The sequence below is a fragment of the Oryx dammah genome, unplaced genomic scaffold (genome assembly GCF_014754425.2).
Source record: "Oryx dammah isolate SB20612 unplaced genomic scaffold, SCBI_Odam_1.1 HiC_scaffold_27, whole genome shotgun sequence".
In the NCBI taxonomy this organism is placed as follows: domain Eukaryota; kingdom Metazoa; phylum Chordata; class Mammalia; order Artiodactyla; family Bovidae; genus Oryx; species Oryx dammah.
The window spans coordinates 63,887,837-63,913,234 of record NW_024070211.1 but is presented as its reverse complement, the minus strand read 5'-3'; the positions used below and the strand labels follow the sequence as shown (position 1 = coordinate 63,913,234).

Sequence of the window (25,398 nt, the reverse complement as noted above, 5' to 3'; positions counted from 1 at the left end):
CTTTGTTTTTAAAATAAGGAAGTAGTGGCTTACAGTTTTTAGGCTTTTGACTACAAGTACCAGAAATAATGGTACTTATAGTCATAATAAATATGAGTTTGAGTGAACTCTGGGAGTTGGTGATGGACAGGGAGGCCTGGCGTGCTGTGATTCACGGGGTCGCAGAAGTCGGACACGACCGAGCGACTGAACTGAACTGAACTGACTGACCAGAAATAAGATATGGATGAATCCCCAAATGTCATATATATGCCATGTGCTAGATTTCATGAGGAGAAGGCAATGGCACCCCACTCCAGTTCTCTTGCCTGGGAAGTCCCATGGACAGAGGAGCCTGGTAGGCTGCAGTCCATAGGGTAGTGAAGAGTCAGACACGGCTGAGCGATTCGCTTTTGTGCACTGGAGAAGGAAATGGCAACCCACTCCAGTGTTCTTGCCTGGAGAATCCCAGGGACGGGGGAGCCTGGTGGGCTGCCGTCTATGGGGTCGCACAGAGTCGGACATGACTGACTTGACTTAGCAGCAGCAGCAGCAGCAGATTTCATGATGCCCATAATTATGTAGTGTGAGTTGCTCAGTCATGTTCGACTCTTTTCACTGCCATGGACTATAACCCACCAGGCTCCTCTGTCCATGGGGATTCTCCAGGCAAGAATACTGGAGAGGGTTGCCATTTCCTTCTCCAATGATGACCGTAGTTTGGGTAAAATTCGTGTTACTTAGGTTGCAGCATGCTTTGTTTGATGATAAAGGGAAGTATCCCTACAGTGGCAGGATATGAGAGGGAAAAGGCAGCCCTGAGGCCAGCCTCATGGAGCTTCACCTGTAGTGGGATAAACAGCAAAAAACGAGGAAGTAGGAAAAAAAAAAAAAGGAACTGCAGGCTGCAGTCAGGGCAACGAAAGACATAAAGACCGGGCCCGCCCCCCGCCCCGGATGTGAGGTCTGGGAGGCCTCTCTGAGCACGTGAGGTGTCTGTGGAAAACCACAGGAGGAGGCATCAGGTCTGAGCATCGATGGCGAGGGATCTGGGGATGGGGGCGGATGCGATGGTTGTGGGGACCAGCAACAGAGTAAGTTTGGATCCCAGAGTTGCTGTCTGGGTCCCTGGAGCGAGCTCTGTTCCTGAACATCAGCTGTGTGAGTCAATCCAGGACTTTTTTGCTTAAGCTGCTTTCACCTGGGAGCATCTGTCATCGTGGACAAGAGTCCTGACATACGGGGGCAGAGTGCTGGGATTTCCTGGAAGCTCCTTCAGCGGAATTGATGTTGGAGTGCATGCTTTATTCCTTTAGGAGGCAGTATTTTCCCCTGTCCCTGCCTGGATCTCAGTTTCTGGACTTGAGTTCTTATGTATTTTCCCCTGTCCCTGCCTGGATTTCAGTTTCTGGACTTGAGTTCTTTGTACACTTCCAAGCTCTGTGTGCTGTCACCTGGAGCCTTGGCAAGAAGGGACAGAAATGTCAGGTAAGCAGCATCATGCCACAGAGGGTTTTTTCCCCTTAAATTGAGGTATAATTGATTTACATTTCAGGCATACAAGTGATTCAGCTGTGTTCTTTTGAAGATTCTTTTCCATTATATAGATTATTGCAGGATAGATATTGAGTAGAGTTCCCTGTGCTGGAACTTGTTCAGTAGAGTTCCCTTGTGCTGGAACAGTAGGTCCATGTTTGTTACCTGTTTAATATATAGTAGAGTATATATGTTAACCCCAAACTCCTAACTTACGCCTCCCCTGCTTTCCCAAAGGAGGGTATACTGGGAGGGTACAAGTGTATGCCGTTGACTCAGCGAGAAAATGAAGCCACAGGAAGGAGCAGAGGATGTGCAGGGCTCAGGCATGGCTGGAACCACCACCCCGGATGTTGTTGGGCCTGGCCAGTGTTTCTCGCCATGTGTGGCTCTGTCCCTCTTTCTTGCTGTAGATCAGCTTCTACTACTTGGCAAAAAGGACAGCTGTCAGTTTGTGAAACTGAGTGGCCTGCAGACATGCTTTGTTTGCTCACAGTGCTTTTAAAAACAGATTTGAGTTACTGATGTTGAAAAAAGGGAGATTGCATATAAAAACCCAGATTTCTGGTGCCTCATAAAAAATCAGATGACTGACATTCCCAAATCCCAGCTGGGAGACTGCCCTCCTTTTGGAAGGAGCAGTGCACGGTTTGAAGGGCCTCAGTGGTTCCTGCTTCTCTCTTAGCTCTGCCCCAGGGCTCCTCTCCCAGCTGCAGCCGCCATGGACCCAGCCTCTCAGCCTCCCACCCAAACTTGGGTCAGGTGCCCTCCTTGGAATCAGCATCCCGCCCGGGATGGGGCCAGATACTAACATGGATCTCTCATCTGCCTCAGCCCTGTCCTCCTCCTGTAACAGCCATGAGGCTGGAGGAGGGGAGCCGTCTCTGGAAAAGGATGCTAGGCAGACAGTACTTTAATTGTGTATGTTGTGTGTTACGCAGTGAAATCTTTTTAAAATTCATTTTACCACCTGTACTTTGCCATGGCAAAGTACACACATACATATGTACACGTATGTGTATATATACACACACACATTCCTTTTATTCTTTTCCACTATTATTTATCTCAGGAGATGGATAGAGTTCCCTGTGCTATATGGTAGGACTTTATTGGTTTCCATTTCCTGTGTAATAGTCTGCATCTGCTAACCCCAAACTTCCAGTCCTCTTTCTCCCTCTCCCCACCGTGGCGGCCACCGTCTGTTCTCTGCGCCTGTGAGTCTGTTTCTGTTTTGTAGTTAGGTTCTTTTATGCCGTATTTTAGATTCCATGTATAAGTGACATTATATGGTATTTGTCTTTTTCATTTAGTATGATAATCTCTACTTGCATCCATGTTGCTGCAAATGGCGTTATTTTGTCTTTTTATGGCTGAGTAGTATTCCATTGGGTATATATACCATCTTCTTTGTCCATTCATCTGCTAATTGACATTTAGTTTGGTTCTGTGTCTTGGCTATCATGAACAGTGCTGCTATGAACATAGGGGGGTGCATGTATTGTTTCAAATTAAAGTTTTGTTGGGATATACGTCCAGGACTGGAATTGCTAGATCATATGGTAGTTCTGTTTGTAGATTTTTAAGGAACCTCCATACTAGCTACATCTATTTGCATCCCCACCAACAGTACAGGAGACCCGTGTTCGATCCCTGGGTTGGGAAGATCCCCTGGAGAAGGAAATGGCTAACTGACTCCAGTATCCTTGCCTGGGAAATCTCATGGACACAGGAGCCTGTGGGCTGCAGGCCATGGGGTGGCAAAGAGTCGGGCACACCTGAGCGACTAACAGTACAGGAGGCCTCCCTTTTCTGTACACCCTCTCTAGCATTTATTCTTCATAGAGTTTTTGATGATGGTTGTTTTGACCTGTGTAAGGTGGTATCTCACTGTAGTTTTGATTAGCATTTTTCTAATAATTCGTGACACTGAGCATCTTTTCATGTGCCTTCTGTATGTCTTCTTTGCAGAAATGTCTATTAAGATCTTTTGCACATTTTTTGATCGGGTTGGTTGTTGAGTTGTATGAGCTGTTTGAATATTTTGGAGATTACGCAAAGGGCCTGTTATTCTTAATGTGTTATTATTGTAAGCAGTCCTCTGCTTTTTTTATTTTGGAGGAGAGTTGGGAGAGCTTTGGAGAAGCTTAGTGATTTATGGAAAGAAATAAAATAGCATATGAAAGTACACACCCATTGTTGTACTGGGTGATTAAATGTGTGGTTTGACAACATTGCTTCTGGAGACATGCAGTCTTGCCATAGACATGTTCTCCCACCACACATGTCATATGGAAGATTTGAGTGTGTAAGCAAATCTGTAAAATACCACCTTGAATTGAATTTCTAGGTTTCGTTGAGAGAAGATGAAGCAATTTGTACTTTTTCCCCTATAAAGATTGATAAGCAGACCACCATTAGGAAACTAAAGGAATAATTTAGTCCTGGGAGTGTATCCATCAAAAATTGAAACATAAATTGGAATTTATGATGTAACATGGCTTACCCATTTGTTTTTATGGATGATTTAAGGTAGGATTCCAAAATGTTGCTATAAATACTCTAATAATGTTCCAAACCTGATTTAGTAAAAATTAAAATTTAGGTATTGATATAATTTGAAAGTGTTAACAGACATGTTCCCTGGTGTGTAGAGTTTCTGTCTGTTCCTTCTTTTTTCAGCTCTGCGGGTCTTCAGGGGCTTCTCTTTCATGGCCTGTGGGCTGTCTAGTGGCAGTGTGTGGGCTTAGCTGCCCCCACAGCATGTGAGATCTTAAGTTCCCCAACCAGGGATTGAACCCATGTATCCTGCATTAGAAGGCAGATTCTCAACCACTAGACTACCAGGGAAGTCTCCTCTACTCTGTTCTAATTGTGAAAGTTCAAGAATGAATTTTCAAATCAGAATCACTTTGTTTCTTTAAATTTATTTCATTATTTGGAAGTGAGCATTTGTTCTAAACCTTCATGATTTTGCCCTATCCTTGGTAAAATTCTACACTTTCCCAAGACAGTCTTTTAAAAACTTTCTTTTTAACTCAGGGATCCTCTATTTCTATAGGCTTTACAACTGCAGAGTGAATATATGGAGATAATTATAGTACTTGAATTTGAAGAACAGAAGCTCAGTAGAAAAGTCTGTGGTGAATAAGCTTCTCTGGTTAGGTGGTGAATATGAAGAGGAAAAGAATTCATTTGATGGGCTGAATGAAAAATAAAGAGATCATCTCTAGGGATGACATCAAAGAGCTGAGTGATGGTATTTCTCATCTCCACCAGGATACTAGAAAAATCAGGAAAATAATTTTGAATCAGTTTGTGAAAAGTGAATCAATTTTCTTAAGATAGCAATGAACCATGGCCCTTGAAAAAGCAAAGGTGGTAGCATACTGTTAACTGTGAGATTGTCAGCTAACAGTTATTAGAAAGTAGGAATTCCAGATTGGTTCCACCCAGATGAGTATTCTAGTTGTTTTAAAATTTAAGGTGACAAATTGGCTCCGATCTTAGTTCATTCAGTTAATATTTAAATATGCTTGCTGTGATAGGTAATGGGTGACATTGCAGTAAGCAAAATACAGACTCTATTCTCAAAGAACTCAGTCTAATGGGATGGTTTTCAGTCTATGTGTGAATTGGAATCACCTGGACACAAAGAACCTACGTTTCCGTGTGCCTAATTTGGAATCTCTAAGGGAGTGGGACCCAGGCATATATATTTTGTCCTCATATTTTTTTGTCCTCATTATTTTAAAAAGCTGTTTAGTGTGGAAATTTTCAAATTTAAACAAAAGGGCAAAGACTAATAAAATGAACTGCCTTGTGTTTATCAATCAGCTTCAACAGTTTCTGACCAATTTACGGCTAATCTTATTTCCTCTACATCCCTACTCACTCTTTTCCCCTTGATAACTCTGAAACAAATTCCATATTCCATTTAGCTTCATTTGTAATGAAGTTAAATAGTAGTCACTTAATAATTGCTTAGTATCATCCAATCCAGCCAAATGCTCATAACTCTCTAGTCTTCTTATGTGTGTGTTTGTGTGTTCAACTTGGGCTCCAAATAAGGTCCATATGTTTTAATCAGTGGACATGATTCTTAGGTCTCATAATTTACAGGTTCCCTCTTCATCTTCTTTTCTTGAAGTTTGTTGACAAAACTGGGCGGCTTATTGCATGGAGCTTCTACAGCTTCTGTGTAACTGATGGTGTGTCTTGGTATATTCAGCGTATTCCTCTGTGTCCTGCACTTCCAGTAATTCAGTAGTTAGATTTAGAAGTTTTTGTTATTCTTTTTTGAAAGACTACATCTTTCATGGTTTTGTGTCTTTCTCAAGATGTCAAGTTGTATCTTTTTTGTAATGTTAGCAGCCACTGATACTCAACTTCTTTTCCTTTTTTTTGGCTGCATCATACAGCCTGTGAGATTTTAATTCCCTTTCCAGGGATCAAACCTGCACTCTTGTCAGTGAGAGCACAGAGTCCTAACCACTGGACCATCAGGGAATTCCCCCTGATACCTTGATTTCTTAACTCACGAGGAGTTGCAAAGTGGTGATATTCCAAATTTTATTGTTCTTGATTAATTAGAATATTTTGTTAAGGGAATCTTTGCCTCATCTATTATTTGGTACAGTTGGTATGAGAGAAGCAAGATAACATTTTTAATTCTTTTCCTTTACCAGTTTTTAAAATAATGACTTGTTTACTAGTCCTCCGAAGGTGATGAATAAGGTACTTTTTGGTATAATATCATTGTGAACAAACTAGATATGTTTCAATCTATTGCAGTTATTATCTTTCTGATCTATAATTATTCATCTTTGACTCATCTCTTCAGATTGGCTGCTGAGCATGTTTGTGTACATGTGCACACGTGTGCATTTAAAAATTATGATTTTTGTAGCTAACAACATTTATTGCTAAATTATAATAAAAACCTCTGAGGAGGGCTGCTGCTTTAATTGCTTACCTTTTAGAATCTGTGTTCACAATGTAGCATTCGAGCCAATGTCTCCTTGACAAGTAGATGAGAAATGTACTTTTACTACAGAAAATTGTTTAAAATGTGTCCTCATTTTTATTTTTCAGAACTCTTCTTTCATCGTTCATTCATTCTTTATTCATTCTCTGGGCATGTCTAGGTCTCTGATTCTCTCTAGGCCCTGGAGACACACACATGAACAAGATACTACCTACCTCTCTGTCCAGGGAATGTGTGTGAGACTATTTACAAATCAGAAGTTTGTATCATATCATTAAAAAGACAGTGATGTAGGAACTCAGTGCTGTCAATTTCTATCCTCATGCATATCCACATATACAGTCATTTTGTCACAATGATGTAATATTTTGTGTTAGATGTAATAATAGATGTTAGGTGCTGAGAGACAGGATTTTCAGTGTTAATGGAAATGATGTTGCCTGCAGAGATGGCATCACTGCGCTCTTCTTTTTTCGTATTCAGCATTTACTGTCCCTGCAATCCATCTGTTTCCTGTGCTCCTTATATCTGAGAATGCTGTTTTGGGGGGAGGGTCCTTCATGACCTAATTTAGATCGGGTTGTTTCTAGTTTGGATTGTAACAGGAAGTGGTATGAACAGTTGGGAGTTGTCTTGACACTTAGAATAGTGCTCCTATACTAAAGTGCAGAGTCTGATTCATAAGTAATTTGTGGAGACACTTGAAGACCGTGCATATATCCTGTTCCTCATCTCAATCTCCCCTTTAGATTTAGCATCTACTCACCATTCTTGCCTGAATCAGTCTTTACTCTGATAGCTGCAAAATGTTGATTTTTTGCTTTTTTCACTTCCCCACTCCTATGGGAAATAGACGGGGAAACAGTGGAAACAGTGTCAGAATTTATTTTGGGGGGCTCCAAAATCAATGCAGATAGTGACTGCAGCCATGAAATTAAAAGACGCTTACTCCTTGGAAGAAAAGTTATGACCAACCTAGATAGCATATTCAAAAGCAGAGACATTACTTTGCCGACTAAGGTCCGTCTAGTCAAGGCTATGGTTTTTCCTGTGGTCATGTATGGATGTGAGAGTTGGACTGTGAAGAAGGCTGAGCGCCAAAGAATTGATGCTTTTGAACTGTGGTGTTGGAGAAGACTCTTGAGAGTCCCTTGGACTAAAAGGAGATCCAACCAGTCCATTCTGAAGGAGATCAGCCCTGGGATTTCTTTGGAAGGAATGATGCTAAAGCTGAAACTCCAGTACTTTGGCCACCTCATGCGAAGAGTTGACTCATTGGAAAAGACTCTGATGCTGGGAAGGATTGGGGGCAGGAGGAGAAGGGGACGACCGAGGATGAGATGGCTGGATGGCATCACTGACTCAATGGACATGAGTCTGAGTGAACTCTGGGAGATGGTGATGGACAGGGAGGCCTGGCGTGCTGCGATTCATGGGGTCGCAAAGAGTCAGACACGACTGAGTGACTGAACTGAACCCCTATGTTGATTTGCCTGCTGTTGGCATTCTTCCCTAAGGGGGAGCCCTCCTGTCTCCCTTGTTTAATATTTTTTATAGGTATGGATTCATGAATTTCTCATTTTTTAGTGTCTGCTTTCCTTACTGCCCGTTAATTATTTTGGTGCTTAAAGTGTCCCAGGTTTAGGATTTTCTCCCATTTTGATTATCCCAAGGATTAAAAACATGAATAATATTCTGAGAGACTGAAATATTATGATGATGGTGTATTAGTAATATCCAGGTTACTATCTGGAGAAAAAGTGCGAAATGCCGCTCTTGGTACACGTGAAGTGTTGGATCACTCCCTGTGTGCGTTTGTGCACCGTGTTACCCAGGACAATTGAATTCTGTGAGGACTGACGAGTGAATTTGTTCCTGAATTTTCAAATTCTCATTTGATTTTTATGACAACCCTATGATACAGACAAGGTACTATATTTTTCATTTTGACTCTACCTTCCAATTTGTTTTCTTCCAGCCTAGGAAAGACTCATGACCATGTTAGCCCAGGGGATTGGGGTGCAGTAGAAACCACCCCTTCCTCATAACATTTGCATGGTTTATGTTTGTATATCATGATTTACTTTCAGAATTTTACCTCTCAGATAAATATGTGTTCTTGTATTTGAATCAACACTAAGTGGTAGGGAGCCCAATCTAATACTACTGAATCCTATAGAACATTACATAGGACAAGCATTGCCCAGCTCTCTGCTTCCCTGCCAAGCCATCTAAATGAAGGTGTCTTGATTTTCTGTATGGGAGGGTACATGTTCATTCTTACTGACCCAAAGCCTTACAGTGAGGTTGGGTTGGGGGACGCACCCTGCAGTGGCCCCCTGCTTCTGTAGGATATGCTTCTAAAGACAGTGTTTTAGGTTCATTTGTAGATGAACAGGGCTTCACAGGTGGCTCTAGTGGTAAAGAATCTGCCTGCCAGCGTAGGAGGCGAAAGAGTTGCAGGTTTGGTCCCTGGGTTGGGAAGATGCCCTGGAGGGGGGCGTGGCACCTCCACTCCAGTATTCTTGCCTGGAGAATCCCAAGGACAGAGGAGCCTGATGGGCTACAGTCCACAGGGTCACAAAGAGTCGGACACAACTGAAGTGACAGCAGACACGTGTGTAAATGAACAATCTAGCTTTTGAGACACAACACCTGGCACTTTGCTGCCTCACACCTGTGCTTCACTGTCGCGTGACATCAGGACCCGCCAAGATGCTGCCTGCCTCCAGTGCTTGGCACGCGCCGTCTGTTCCAAGTGGAGAGCATCCCTCTCTCACGCCCACTGCTGAATGAACTCAGACTCAGTGTTGAACATTTCCCTACTTCTTTTCCCAGAGTTCATTACACTTTCCATCAGACCTTGGCCCATCTTTATCACTGCATGTGGGCAGTTCTGTTTCCATGCTCTGTTTATATATCTTTCCTTAGACTGAGTTTTCTAAGGGCAGAGATGCACAGCTTAGCACAGAGTCGTGTTTACATGTTTTTTGGACAAAAAATGAAGCTTGCTTTAGAGCTTTCCTGTTGGTGGGTAGAGACATAGTAAAGGGTGTCTGCTGGTGTGTTTCTCGAGTCCCCAGTAAAAGACCTCCTACTCTAAGGTGTGAACTTGCTAGGACTTGGTGTTATGGACCCCGAAGGAAAGTCTGCGTTGTGGCTTTTGGGTATTGGTGACGAACTCAAACAGTTCATGAAAAGAGATTAAGAGTTCTGGGAGAGGTATAATTGCTTTGTAAAAAACAGATGTCTGCTGGTTAGGGATGGCAGGTACCGATGTCTGCAGCTTCCATGGAAACACGTGAGAAAGCCAAGTGGATTGAAGGATGGGGAGAGGGATGCCCGGTGACTGGGTCTGCGATAAAGCAAAAGTGGCAACGTGTTGACTGTAGAATCCAGGTGATAAGAATATGGGTTCTCCATGCAACTCTTTCTACTTTTCTGAAAACTTGGAACTTTTCATAATAAAATGTTGGGGGAAAAGACTGCTGTGTTGTTTTTTAAGAACACATTTATTGGTGAAGCTTCTCTGTTATAAGCATGAAATCATCAATGTGACCTTCCTGAGCCTCACTGCCGTGTTTTCTTCCTGGTATTTCTCCCCCTTTGTAGCCACTTCCTTCAGGGTTCAGTTCTCCTGCAGGACTGAGGGTCACGTCTACCTTCTGCTCTGGCTTGAAAGTCCCTCCTCTATACTTCTGTAGCCTCTGTGGCCACTTCCTTCAGGGCTCAGTTCTCCTGCAGGACTGAGGGTCACGTCCCCTGACCTTCTCTGGTTTGGAAGTCCCTCCTCTGTACTTCTGCCATAGAATCTGTCACCCCACACTAGAATCATTCACTCAGCTTCTGTAACTAATTACTAGACTTTGAGTTTCTTGAGTGCAGAGAGTCCTTCTGAAATGCTTTCGGTACAAGTAACAATAAAGAGACTCAGAATGACTTAAACAAATAGGGGTTTATCGTCTCCAGGGACAGGAGTCTGGAGGGTTGGCACCTGCCATTTCCAGGTCAGGTCCAGGGCCGGGGACACGGCTGATCCTCCTGCCCTCTCCCTCTTCATGTCAGGTGCTCACGGGTCATACAGACTGTATAGCCACCATGGTTATTTCAGTTCTTGAGCTCTGAGCACAGACACTTTGGCATTACCTGTGGATTTGTCAAACCAGTCCTCAGTACATTTATTATTGTTTCTTCTAGAGAAACTGACTTTGCGTTTTGAAAATAACAGCTCAGAATTAGATGTCTACATGTGTTTGAAAGCACCCCTGCCTCTAATCTGGAAAAGGATTTCTCTATTTTCATACAACTATAATAATTCATGGAAGCAAGGTTCCTTCAGAGAAATCATGTGGCAGGCTGGTGTTCTGGAGTTTCCAGCCTCAGGCACCGGCCTCAGCCCTGTAGTGAGAGAAGGTCGTGGCCCAGAAATTCGGTCAAAAGCAGTTTCACCACCTGAGCCTTTGGGGAGGCCTGCTCCTCGTCCCACTTACACTATTTTAGTCACAATTCAAATGTGCTTAATTTTCTAGTTAATTGCTTAGAACACTTATTAAAAAGCACATAATTGGAAAAGGGGGAATTGGGACTTCCCTGGTAGTCCGGTGAACTTCCAGACATCAAGCTGGTCTTAGAAAAGGCAGAGGAACCAGAGATCAAATTGCCAACATCCGCTGGATCATGGAAAAAGGAAGAGAGTTCCGGAAAAACATCTATTTCTGCTTTATTGACTATGCCAAAGCCTTTGACTGTGTGGATCACAAAAACTGTGGAAAATTCTGAAAGAGATGGGAATACCAGACCACCTGACCTGCCTCTTGAGAAACCTCTATGCAGGTCAGGAAGCAACAGTTAGAACTGGACATGGAACAACAGACTGGTTCCAAACAGGAAAAGGAGTACATCAAGGCTGTATATTGTCACCCTGATTATTTAACTTCTATGCAGAGTACATCATGAGAAACGCTGGACTGGAAGAAGCACAAGCTGGAATCAAGATTGCCAGGAGAAATATCAATCACTTCAGATATGCAGATGACACCACCCTTATGGCAGAAAGTGAAGAGGAGCTAAAAAGCCTCTTGAAGAAAGTGAAAGAGGAGAGTGAAAAAGTTGGCTTAAAGCTCAACATTCAGAAAACGAAGATCATGGCATCCGGTCCCATCACTTCATGGGAAATAGATGGGGAAACAGTGGAAACAGTGTCAGACTTTATTTTTTTTGGGCTCCAAAGTCACTGCAGATGGTGACTGCAGCCATGAAATTAAAAGACACTCCTTGGAAGGAAAGTTATGACCAACCTAGATAGCATATTGAAAAGCAGAGCCATTACTTTGCCAACAAAGGTCCATCTAGTCAAGGCTATGGTTTTTCCAGTGGTCATGTATGGATGTGAGAGTTGGACTATAAACAAAGCTGAGCGCCGAAGAATTGATGCTTTTGAACTGTGGTGTTGGAGAAGACTCTTGAGAGTCCCTTGGACTGCAAGGAGGTCCAACCAGTCCATTCTAAAGGAGATCAGTCCTGGGTGTTCATTGGAAGGACTGATGCTTAAGCTGAAACTCCAGTACTTTGGCCACCTCATGTGAAGAGTTGACTCACTGGAAAAGACTCTGATGCTGGGAGGGATTGGGTCAGCAGGAGAAGGGGACGACAGAGGATGAGATGGCTGGATGGCATCACCAACTTGATGGACATGAGTTTGCATGAACTCTGGGAGTTGGTGATGGACAGGGAGGCCTGGTGTGCTGTGATTCATGGGGTCGCAAAGAGTCAGACACGACTGAGCAACTGAGCTGAACTGGCAGTCCAGTGGCTAAGACTCCACGCTCCCAACACTGGGGGCCCAGGTTCGATCCCTGGTCCACGGAACTAGATTCCCATATGCCACAAGAAGACCTGAAGCAGCCAAATAAATAATATTTTTTTTTTAAAAAGAAAAGGAGGAGTGGACTGAGGATCCAGCCTGAGGGGAGCAAGCAGACATGTGATCCCACCTGGAGCAGCCCAAGGTTGGTCACACAGCTGGTTTCCATAGAGATGGTGATCCTTAAATCATCCAGAAAAGGTATGATTATGTTCAGTCTTCTCTGCTTAAGGAGACAGGTAGATATGATACATGAAAAGTAAAAAGAAAACCTACATATATATATATGATCTTAGAAAGATTTTAAATATAAGAATTAAAGTATAAGATTATATACAGATATATGGATTAAAGTATAAGAATATACTGATTAAAATACAAGCAGGAAATAATACTGATAATAGCGAATATCTCTGGATGACAAGATGTTTTTCTTTTTTGAAGATAGTTTTGTGTATTTTCTAAAATTTCTGCTGAGCATTGAAGGGGGTCAGGGTATGCCTCCCCCAGAGATGCCACTTTGACATGCTTATTTGAGCTGAAGGCAATTGAAAAATGACAGACACAAAGAAAAACTCTGCACCTTCCCCTCTGTACCCGGAGGGGCGGGGTGGCCCCTAATCAGCCAGAGGTGGCGCTGCTTAGAGCTGGCACCGTGCTTAGGCCCCCTGTGTTTACCTTGCCCGGTTTCCCACTCCTCGAAGCGCAGGCCCCTGGCGCTTGTCTCGTCACTTCCCTGCAATACTCATTGTTTTCAGGTTCAGATGCTCTGCGAGCCCAAGTTCTAAGCGTCCCCTTGGAGTCACCACTGCTGTGTGTGTGCAAGATGCACCCGTCTGGTTTTTCCTCCTTAATCTGTCTTTCGTCAGTCTGATTTTCAGGGCCCCAGCCAGTGAACTAAGATGGGTTTGTTTTCCACCCCCACTACATTTTTATTACTTTCTGTGGTAAATACTTTTAAAGTACTGTAGACATTCAGAATGATTCTCTTCAACTCTTGGCCTTTTGATAATGCAGTCCTCGTCACACTTTGGTTTTGTCTTTGTGAAAAATGATCAAATACCACTCTTTATAACGGCTGTCTGCAAAGTCCTGCTCGTCACAGATGCCAGCTCTCCTTGGTGGTTAGTTTCTTAACTGTCTCATAGGATGTGGGCTCCTATCTGGCCTTTGGTTGTAGCAGTCCTGAGCTGTCTTCACTGCATGCTGTCCCTGCTCCTCAGGGGTTGTGTTTAGCCCCTGACCAGCCTGGGGTTACTCTCTCTTTCTGACATTGGAGGAGTGCTGTGGTTATAGAGTGTCAGGGCACACTTTCCTCGGCCAGGGCTCAGGCAGACAAACTTCCTTGTCTTCATCCTCTCTTGTTGCTGTAGGGGAACAGAATTTACTGCCCCCAGATATGTCTCTTTGGCATACTAATGCTTGTTTTCCAGGAAACAACAGACATGGAAAAAATTCCAAAAACCGTATAGGAGCTAAACTTGTGTAGGAAACATTGACACTATCAAGTACAGCTCCATTTGTAAGGGTGTCTCTGTCGCTGTACCAGGAAGAGGATGATGGAATCTCTAGAATGTCTTATCAGTGAAGCAGGCAGGATTTCAACCCACACGAGAACCTTACCTTGTTTACTGGGCTTTCCTGGTAACCGCCTGAGCTGACTCTCCCCACCCTCAACATCCTCCTTGGCCATTTGAACAAGGGATTCAGTCTGTATGGGTCTCTCCTAGGTCTCTGTGCTGCTAAACTTTGTTGGATTGTCTCTGTTAATCTGTCTCACATCAGGTTAATTCTCAGACCAGTCAGAAGAACCCAGAAGGGTAGAGGGAACTTCTTGCATTCCTTCAGGGGTCTTGGCTTCTCAATTCCCACCTGAGAAGAGTCTTGGTTCTAACGCCCACCTGGCAGGGGCACCTGGCCTCCAAGCCCTGTGTGGTGGTACTTGTTCAGGCACTAAGTTGTGTCTGACTCTTTGTGACCCCACGGACTGCAGCATGCCAGGCTCCCCTGTCCTTCACTATCTCCCAGAGTTTGCACAAATTCATGGTACATTGAGTTGGTATCCAACCTTCTCGTCCTCTCTTGCCCTCTTCTCCTGCCTTCAGTCTTTCCCACCATCAGGGTCTTTTCCAATGAATCAGCTCTTCCCATCAGGTGGCCAAAATATTGGAACTTCAGCATCAGTCCTTCCAATGAATATTCAGGGTTGATTTCCATTAGGGTTGACTGATTTGATCCCCTTGCTGTCCAGGGGGCTCTCAAGAATCTTCTCCAGCACCACAGTTCAAAAGCATCAATTCTTCAGGGCTCAGCTTCCTTTACAGTCCAAACTCTCACATCCATACATGACTACTGGAAAAACCATAGCTTTGATTATACAGACAAGAGCAGCAGCCATCCAGAACTGTGGAAGTATCAGCTCTTACTGCTCTGATTTTTTTTCTCCCCAACTTGGGGATTTCTTACTTTCTACTGAGCTCACCTGTGCATTTAATAGAAGTTCTCAACCTCGGCATCTACTGTCATTGCCTGGGAAGCATTTAGGTGTTCCCGGGTAGCCCAGACCAAAATCAGAATCTCCAGGGATGTTTGTAAAGCTCCCCAGGGATTCCCTTTTGCCACCAAGGATAGGAACCACCGATTTAACATGATGTTTTATGTTACCCAATGATATGTGTGTTTAGACATATTTTATTTTTCAACTGGCGGTATTTTCAAATTACTTTGTCAGAAGTACGTTTCCATCATGTCTAATTAGAAAAAAGAACTCTCTTAAAATGAGGTAGGAAGGAAGCCAGCTGTTAAGTTCCTCTTGCATGCTAGGCTCAGTGCTTTGGTCTTTCACATGTGTTATCTCATTTAAGACTCAGAAAAATCCTGTAGGGTGAGTGATGGTTTACTTGTGTTTGCAGATAAGAAAACTGGCTTGGAGAAAGTGAGTAACAAGCATCTGGGTACACATCTCACAAATGATAGAACCAGACTTGGGTCCATGACATGGCCAAGCCCACACCTTTTTCCTTATGCCTTGGCAGATGTTAAAGAGATTTTCCATACAGATCTTTCAAAATAAAAATGGGCACTTGGCTTATGTAGATTATATGGCGACTCTATTTTTAGTTTTTAAAGGAGCCTTCATACTTTTTTTCGTAGTGGCTGCACCTTTTCACTACATCCTCTCTAGCTTTTATTGTTTGTAGATTTTTTGATGATGGCCATTCTGACCAGTGTGAGATGGTATCTCATTGTACTTTTGTACACTTGCAATTCTTTAATAATTAGTGATAGTGAGCATTTTTTCCTTTGTCTATTGGCCATCTGTGTGTTTTCTTTGAAGAAGTGTCTGTTTAGTTCTGCCCATTTTTCGGTTGGGTTTTTTTTAAAGGTGTATTTATTTCTGGCTGCGCTGGGTCTTTGTTGCTGGCTGCAGGCCTCTTCTCGGGCTAGCTGTGGCGAGCAGTTTGGCTTCTCACTGTGCTGTCTTCCCTGCTGTGAAGCACGGGCGCTAGGCTCTCGGGTTTTAGTGGTTGTGGCACGTGGGCTCAGTTGTCCCACAACATGTGGGATCTTCCCAGACCAGGGATTGAACCTGTGTCCCCTGCCTTGGCAGGCAGATTCTGAACCACCTGGACCACCAGGGAAGTCCAGCTGGGTTGTTTTTTGATTTTGAGTTGTGTGAGCTGTTTCTATATTTTGGAAATTAATTCCTTGTTGATTGCCTCATTTGCAAATATTTTCTCTTATTTTCAACCTATTCTGTAGGTTTTTTGTTTTGTTTTGTTTATGATTTTCCTTTGCTGTGCAGAAGCTTTTAAGTTTAACTAGATCCCAAGTTTCAGGTGTGTGTTAAAGGTACTTATTCAGAATACTTTCTCTTCCCACACCACCAAGGTTGTTCTATTCTACATACTTCATCTCACTTCTGATGAGGCTAAACTGATTTTGAGTAATAGTTTAGAAAAGTTTAACTCACTTTAGTTCATCAGTGTAAATCAATGTGGAGTAAAAAATTGAGTTTTCCTCCTTTTAACTGTCCTGTATTGTGAAGGGATGCTGATTGTTGAAAGCAGGTTTACTCACCCTTTTCAGAGTCCCTCCTGGTCCCTGGGTGGGCTGTGTGCATGTGTGTGTTGGAGGTGGGGCAGGGTCATGAGGATACAGAGAACAAGGCTGAGGCCCCTGAGCAGTTCCCATGGCACAGATGGTGCGGGGTCACTGTCTGGCCCCTCCAAGGGTTTGATGGTGGCTCTCCTCCCTGCCTCTCTGGTGATGGGGCATCAGATGTGCACGCTCGTTTCCTCTCTGTGTCTTGCCTTCACTCTGCTCCTGGTCCATGACTCCGGAGTGGTTAGGGCTTTATCTCTGCCTGGAACCTGGATGAATGACTTCTCTGTTGGAACATCTGGCTTAGGCTTTTACGGAGCATAGCGTTTTCATTTGATTTCCTTTGGGTGGAAACCAAACCGCCTCTGAGTCTCTGTTTCTTTTCTTGGCAGCTCTTCCACTGGGTCCTCCAGCCGCGTCTCGCAGAAACCAGCAGGATGGCTGCAAACAAGAGTAAGAGCCAGAGCTCCCTGGCCCTTCACAAGGTGATCATGGTTGGCAGTGGAGGGGTTGGCAAGTCGGCCCTGACTCTGCAGTTCATGTACGATGAGGTAAGACACGCCGGCACACGCTGCCTCCCCACCGGCTCTGCTGTTGCCCCGTCCCTCGTGTGCCTGTTCCCCCGTGCGCATTAGAGTCATGGGTAAATTATGTTACAGTGGCTTCTGAACAGCTTTCCAGCAGGTTCTAACCAGAGTAAGCTCTGCACTGCTGATGTTAGGTGATGATTTCAGCTCTGGCACAGGGTGTTTGGGGTCCCTGCTCCCATTATTCCCATAATTGAATTATGACAGGAGCATAGGGGGCGCCTTTGCACAGGTGTATCTGAAAAGTGAGCCAGGTGCTTAGCTTTGTGACTGTCGATCTGGGGGACATACTGACAGCGAGAGAGGAGTTCAGCGTAAGAAATTCATCTTTTCTCAAGTGACAGACATCACGTGTGTGCTAGTTGTCCCATTGGTCAGGGTAAAGTTCCAAGTTTCCATCACTTTCTGAGTGTAACGGCACTGGCGCAAGTACAATGTGATGACACAGGCTTGATTCCTGTGGCAGCAAGTGTCCTTGCTTGACGGCCACTTGCTGGTCCTGTGGCAGAGCCCCCAGACCAGAGTTTGAGCCTCGAGGACTCTTGCCGGCAGTGTGTTTGCATGACGCATGATTTCCAGAATTTGTAAGAGAAGATACTGTCACCACAGTCAGTTAAGATCATCCTCTCCTTTCACTAGACTCTGACCTCCTGTCCAGCCGCCTCCTGTGCAGCGTGGGGTTGGGTAGCCGTGACATTTTGGGATATGGCTGAGGGAAGTGAGATTAAGGATACACCTAGCAGAGGACCAGTGAGGCACATTTGTGTGGTTTGGCATCACTGGGCTTGTGGTTGGATTATCAACAGCTGTCCCAGTGTCTGCTGCCCACCAGGATTATTCCTACCGCCCACCTGATTCAACCTGGCATCGTGATACGAGGTGTGGGGCCAGGGGTATGTCCTGGCATGAGTGTGTCCAAGGCAGCAGGCACAGAAAGTGTGTGGGAAGCAGAGGAGGGATGGGCTCGAAACATGGAGTCAGAAACTGGTCTGGAAGATTCTTCCAGATTTTACAGCCTCTTAAAAGGAAGATGGATAGAGGTTGCTAAAATTTGCCAAGAGTCCTCAAACCTTCATTACTAGCAGTGTCACGTAGTTGTGAAGTTGTAAACCATCATCAAAGAGAAACTTAGATCAACTATGCTAGAAGAAAGACTACATGAGTTTTTAATGCTCTATAGGAAATATTTCAGGATCACTGGCATATGACAAGATAGTTCAAGCATATACAGCAAGTGTATACAACATAGGACAGTATTCTAGAGGTGTGCCAGGCAGTTAACTAACAAGATTGTTATTGTGCTGGATTTGGGGAGTCAGTGGTATTTGTAGTGTTGCTGTGTAATAAATTACCATACCTTCAGCAGCTTCAAACTATACACAGCCATCACTTCCAGTTTCCAGGGGTCAGGGGTGTAGCCTGGCTGAGCTGAGGGCACTGCCTAGGGCCTCAGGCTGCAGGGAGGGTAACCAGCTTCCTGCCAGCTCGCTGGCTGTTGGCAGATGCAGGATGGCACCCTTGGCTCCTGGAGGTTGCCCTCAGTTCTCTGTTGTGTGGTCCGTTCCGCAGACAGCTCTTCCCCAGCCAGCAGGCAAATCTCTGGTAGTTTAGACAGATCCTCCTACATAGAAATGTAGTCATGAGGTCATTTCATCACAGCTGCCATATTCTTTTGGTTCGAAGCCAGTCTCGGGGTCCCCTACAGTCAAGGGGAGACTGTCACACAAAGGACTCCCAAGGGTGGGTTCACCAGAGTATTTTTACTTTTAATAAAATGTATAATGAATTGTGATTTTTTCTCCTTCGAGATAATCATTTTTGTATTTAATATTATATATGTGATTTTGTATTTGTTTCTTTAAAGAGTGCCCTTCAGTGAATAAGCTTCAGACCAAAACCTCCATCACCTCCTGAGTCATACTCCCCTGAACCTTATCATGAGAAACTTTTTGTTTGTATGTTTTTGCATGACCAGTTTCTTTTTTTTTAATTGAAGTATAGTTGATTTATAATGTTGTGTTGATTTCTGCTGTATAGCAGAGTGATTCAATTCTACATATATTCTTTTTCATATTATTCTCCATTATGGTTTATCACAGGATATTGAATATAGTTCCCTGTGCTGCTATACAGTAGGACCTTGTTTTTTATCCATCCTATATATAATAGTTTGCATCTGCTAATCCCAAACTCCCAGCCTATCCCTCCCCAAGCCCGCCTCCCCCGTGAAAACCACAGGTCCATTCTATTTCTTTGAGTCTGTTTCTGTCTCATAGATGAGCTCATTTCTGTCATATTTTAGATTCCACCTAAGAGCGACATCATATGGTCTTCATCTTTCTCTTTTTGACTTCACGTGGTGTGATAATGTCTAGGTCCATCCATGTTGCTGCACATGGCGTTATTTCATCCTCTTCTCTGGCTGAGTGACAGTCCACTCTGTGTGTATCACGTCCTCTTTACCCATTCGTCAGTGGGTGGACATTTAGGTTGCTTCCATGTCTTGGCTATTGTGAACAGTGCTGCTGCAAACAGAGAGGCGCATGTGTCTTTTTGAAGTATCGTCTTGTCTGGATACATGCCCAGGAGTGGGACTGCCTGATCATGTGGCAGTTCTATTTTTAGTTTCCAGAAAAACCTCCATAGTGTTCCCCATAGTGGTTGCACCAATTTACATTCCCCCCACCAACAGTGTTGGAGAAGGCAATGGCACCCCACTCCAGTCCTCTTGCCTGGAAAATCCCGTGGACAGTGGAGCCTGGTAGGCTGCAGTCCATGGGGTCGCCAAGAGTTGGACATGACTGAGCGACTTCACTTTCACTTTTCACTTTCATGCATTGGAGAAGGAAATGGCAACCCACTCCAGTGTTCTTGCCTGGAGAATCCTAGGGACTGTGGAGCCTGGTGGGCTGCTGTCTATGGGGTCGCACAGAGTCAGACACAACTGAAGCGACTTTGCAGCAGCAGCACCAACAGTGTAGGAGGGTTCTCTTTTCTCCACACCCTCTCCAGCATTTGTATACTTTTGTTTCTGACACTTGCTTTTATTTATTATATACTAGAGGCCAACCTGGGGAAATCTAGCAGAATCTCTTTAATTTAACCACAACATTTTTGCATGAGAGAGGCAAATCTCAGGATCTGCTATGGAAGTCTTTGTTTTTCCTTAAAAATGTAATTTGCTTCCTAAAGACTCCTTATTTTTCTTGTGTAACAGAGGCTAGGGAAGAAGAGATGGTGAGGAGAGGAATTAAGATTCCTTAAGGAGAAGGGGTTAGAGGAGCAGCTATTAGTGGAGATGAAGGAGGGGATTCTGTGCCCCCTCCTAACCCTGAATAATGGGCGGTGTCTGGAGCTGTTTGCACCCACTGGGTAGAGGGCGGGACTGCTGCCAAACACGCACAGGAGACCCCACACGGGGAATCATCCAGCCTAAATAGTAGGCCATGCTGCTGTCAGCCGGCCTGGCCAGAGACAGCTCAGTGCGGGGAGGTTCCTTTACCACATGGGTGACTGAGGGGCCCTGGATGCCGGGTTCTTTGCAACTGAGCCACCTTTTTAATCCTCAGTCTAATGTACATGAAGACTTTTAGCTATTTGCTTTGCTGATAAGTGAGGTTGGCAATGGGGAGATTTTGGTGGCAACTGCTTTGAGACTTCTGGCAGTGGCTGGTAGTCAGCTGAGCGGTGGCTCAGAACGAAGGGTCTTTGTGAGGCTGGCCTTAGGCTTGGTGTCTTGGCATCTGAGACAGAACCCCAGCAGCCTGGCAAAACCAGCAGGGTGGCTCCTATTAACAGAAATGTCAACGTCAAGGCTCTGAGCTCATATTCTGATAATGAGCAGTGTTCCCTGGCACTGAGGCACCTCCATGCAGCCACATGGGGACATGTGGACTCCAGTGTCAGCGGACTCGGTGGAACTCCTGCTGCATATATCCTTGAATGTTCAGAAATAAGCAGCTGAGGTGCTTTACAGTGGTGTTGAGTTCACACTTGGTGTTGGGGTGGTTTTTTTGAGGGAGTCATATATTTGTCTCTTTGGAAAGGTGTTAACAGGATACTGCTATGAAGCATGGGCAAATTTTCATATTTTCTCTGTTTTAAGACTGTTATATGAGTGTAAGAGAAATTAATACTAAAACTTTTAGTGTCTTTACTTTTAGAATTAAAATCATTTGGATTAATAGCTGTTGATAACACAAGGCTCTTTTTCAGCGTTCTGCAAAGGGGTCCATCAGTTCATGTTGATATTTTCAATTTCATTTCTCAGTTAATTCAGCTGCTTCGGGTCTGCGTTGTGGCATGTGGGCTCTAGAGCTTGGGCTCAGTAGTTGCGACACACAAGCCTAGTTGCTCTGCGGCATGTAGGGTCTTCCTGGACCGGGGATCGAACTGTGTCCTCTGCTTTGGCAGGAGGGTTCTTAACCGCTGGACCACCAGGGAAGTCCCTCAATTCGATTTTAAAATTTTTTTAAAATTATAGCTTTATGAAGAATTCATGTACCATGAAACTCACCCTTTTACTGAACCACTGAGTGATTTTTAGGGTATTCACACGGGTGTGCAGCCATCACCATGATGTAATTGTGGAACATATTTTTCACCTCAAAAAGCGGCCCCTGCACAGTCGCAGCCATTCCTTATTATCACCCCCCACCCTGAGCCTGGCAGCTACTTTCTGTTTCTATGGAGGTGCTGTTCAGGACATTCTGTATACATGGAGTTAGTATGTGACCTTTATGCTGTTTGTTTCACTGAGCATCACCTTTCCAAAGTTCATCCAGTGTTACAGTTGTATCAGTGTTCCATTTCTTTTTTAAAAAATCGCAGTATAATTCACATACCATAAAATTGACCCTTTTAAGTGTACAATTCAGTGGTTTTTTAAGTATATTTACAAAACTGTGCAACCATTACCACTTATGTAATTCCAGAAAGTTCCCATTCCCCTCAAAGAAACCTAATACCCACGGGCCGTCACCCTCCACCCACTCCCGCAGCCCTGGCCACCATGAATCTGCTTTCTGTTTCCACAGACTTGTCTGTTCTACACGTTTCATGTAAATAGACTCATATATGATCTTTTGTGTCTGGCTTCATTTTACTTACCAAAATTTGTCAGGGTTCATCCAGGTTGTAGCATGAATCTATTTCCTTACTTTTTACGACTGAATAATATTCCATTGTCTGGATATGCCATATTTTGTATATTCATTTGTCAGTTGATATTTGGTTATTTCTACCTTTGGCTATTATGGGTAATGCTGCTGTGAACATTAACCTATGGTTTTTGTGTGGACACCTCACATTCTCTTGGGTGTGTACCTCGGTGTGAAATTTGCTGGATTATATGGTAACTCTGTTTAACTTTTTGGGAACTGCAAAACTGTTCGCAGTAGCCACACCATTTTACAATTTATGAGGGTTATAATTTCTCCATTTCCCACCAATGCTTGTTATTGTCCATCTTTTTGATTACAGCATCTTCAGTTCAGTCGCTCAGTCGTGTCCTACTCTTTGTGATGCCATAAATTGCTGCACGCCAGGCCCCCCTGTCCATCACCAACTCCCGGAGTTCACTCAGACTCATGTCCATCGAGTCGGTGATGCCATCCAGCCATCTCATCCTCATCCCTTCTCCTCCTGCCCCCAATCCCTCCCAGCATCAGAGTGTTTTCCAATGAGTCAACTCTTCACATGAGGTGGCCAAAGTATTAGTGGCTATGGAGTAGTAGCTCAGGGTTTTGATTTGTATTTTCCTAATGACTAGTCAGGCTGAGCATCTTTTCATGTGTTTTTTGGCCATTTGTATATCTTCCTTGGATAATGTCTGTTCAGATCCTTTGTCTATTTTCTTTTTCATTTCATTTGGTTTTTTCTTCCTTTGCCCATTTTAAAATCGGTATTTAACTTTAAAATTGTTTTCTTACTGAGTTTAAGAGTTATTTATATATTCTGAATACTAGTTCCTTATTAGATACAGTCTTTACAGATATTTTCTACCATCCTGTGGATTGTATTTTGACTTTGGTGGTGTCTTTCAAAGCATAAAATTTAAAAATTTTGATAAAGTCCAGTTTATCTATTTTCCCTTTTGCTGCTTGTGCTTTTGGTGTCATATCTAAGAAGGCATTGCTAAATTCAACGTTATGAAGATTTCTACCTTATGTTTTCTTCTAAGAGTTTATATTTTCAGCTCTTGTATTTAAGTCTTTGCTCCATTTTGCGTTAATTTTTGTATGTGATGTGAAATAAGGGTCCCAAGTTCATTTTTTCACATGTGGATATCTAGTTATACCAGCATGAAGTCAATTTTAATAGTACATTGCTTTCATTAAAATTATCCCCGAATATCCTGACTTATAACATTAAAATACTTATTTTATGAATGATGCAATATAAAGAAAATAGCTGTGTCATAATTACTAAATAATGTAACCACTGAAAGAAGTTTAACATTTCTTTGAAATTTTTTTGTCTTTAGTCTCTTTTAGTGGGATGTATTCTATCCAGATATTCTGTCTTAAAGTCTCTTGAATTACTTTATTTCTCTGCTGGGCTACATTACCATTTAATATATTCATTCACATTCGTTTGTTTCAGTTTTCCTGTTTAACAGCTTTTATTTTGCTTTGTCCTCCCAGGGTGCTTCTTCTCTTTTTTTAGTGGCTGCATAGTATTCCGCTGTGTGGATCCCTGGCCTGGGCAGTGGGGTGGTTTTTACCCTTTTGTTGCTACGTGTGGTACCACAGTGAATAACCTTGTGTGTTCCTGTGCACATGTGTCTGTAAATTAGATTCCTGGAAGGAGGACGAACCTTGTCTAGCTTGATCAGGTGTTGCCATATTTGTCTCCATACAGACTATATTGTTGTCTCCTCCCACTAGCAATGTGCAAGAGGGCCTTTTCCCCAGAGTATGTTGTCAGACTTTGGGACTTTTTGCCAGTCTGGTAGGTGAAAAATGGTATCTCTATGTAGTTACCATTCTTATTTTATTAGTGGGTATGAACATCTTTTCCTGTGTTTAGCATCGTATATATTTATTTTTGCGTATTGTCTGCTGTCACTTTCCCCCGTCAGCTTGGTCTTTTGTCTCTCCCTGTTTCTAGTTAACATATGGCTCTTTGTGATGTGGCTTTAAATACTCTTTCCCTGTTTGCCGTTTGTCTTTGTTTATAGTGTGTTGAGCCATACAGAAGTTTTAAACTTTTTTATGTAGTCTAATTTATCAATTTTTTCTTACATGGCTTCTGGATTTTGAGTCATAGTTAAAAAGGCCTTCCCCACTTCAAGGTAATAAAAGGGATTTCACCTATGTTTTCTTCTAGTTCTCGAGTGTTTTGTTGTTAACGTCTAATCTTGACCCATTTGGAGTTTATCTTGTTGTACAGTTATTTAAGCCTCTTGGTGCCTCTTGACCAATTACTTTTCAGATGAGTTTTATAATTCTATTGATTATGAATAAGAGCTTCCATTTCTTACCATCACTAGTGTTTAATTATAATTATATACTGACAAGAATATTGCCAAGCATTCTGCTCTCTGCTTGGTGTCCTCATCTGTAAAATGGGAATATCTGCTCTTACTGTTTTTAAACAAAATTTTTAAATGGTAGAATTGAAAGGAGCAAAGAACAGAAATACTACATAAGGGATTATCTTTATTTTATAGTGCCTTACACATGGTATGATAATTATCCACACTCAGTACTCAGTTGATAACAAGCAAAGTGCCCATATATTGAAATCTATTTTTTTGGCAGCTTTTCTTCTCTCTTAGAACTTTGTTAATTACTGATCGTGTTGTCTGTTTGCTCAGTTCGTGGAGGACTACGAACCTACCAAGGCTGACAGTTACAGGAAGAAAGTGGTCCTCGATGGGGAAGAAGTGCAGATAGACATCCTGGACACGGCGGGACAGGAGGACTATGCGGCCATCCGTGACAACTACTTCCGGAGTGGGGAGGGCTTCCTGCTCGTGTTCTCCATCACCGAGCACGAGTCATTCACAGCAACTGCCGAGTTCAGGTGCGTTTGACCAGAAATAGCCTCCAGCAAGCCCTGTGCCCTCGGTCGTGTCTCAGCCTTGGAAGGAGTTTGGGGTTAAGCATACACCTCCAGGGTTGAGCCTTCTTATCAGGAAGAAATCTATCTAAAGAACTTTCTTGGGCTTTATGGATCTTGGCACATTATAGCTCATCGTTTGTTACACTCTCTTTGGGCTTCCTTGGTTTATAATTTCCAAATATAAATGATCTTAATGAAGGATCTGTTGTTCCTAAAGAGGACAAAACCATTCCATACAGTCAGGAACCTGTTGTTTTTGTTTTCATGTAAATCCT

At 43.4% G+C, this 25,398-nt stretch overlaps 1 protein-coding gene across 9 annotated transcripts in view; it reads left to right on the top strand.

Annotated features, from left to right (window-relative positions):
- The window catches only part of RALB (RAS like proto-oncogene B), an 85,614-nt gene that overhangs the window by 39,657 nt on the left and 20,559 nt on the right, over positions 1 to 25,398 (top strand). For all 9 annotated transcript variants that reach the window (XM_040228949.1, XM_040228953.1, XM_040228954.1 and 6 more), the window contains 2 exons: positions 16,862 to 17,020; positions 24,876 to 25,084. In XM_040228949.1, the coding sequence (XP_040084883.1) occupies positions 16,862 to 17,020; positions 24,876 to 25,084 (368 nt within the window). The remainder of the gene's footprint in view (positions 1 to 16,861; positions 17,021 to 24,875; positions 25,085 to 25,398) is intronic.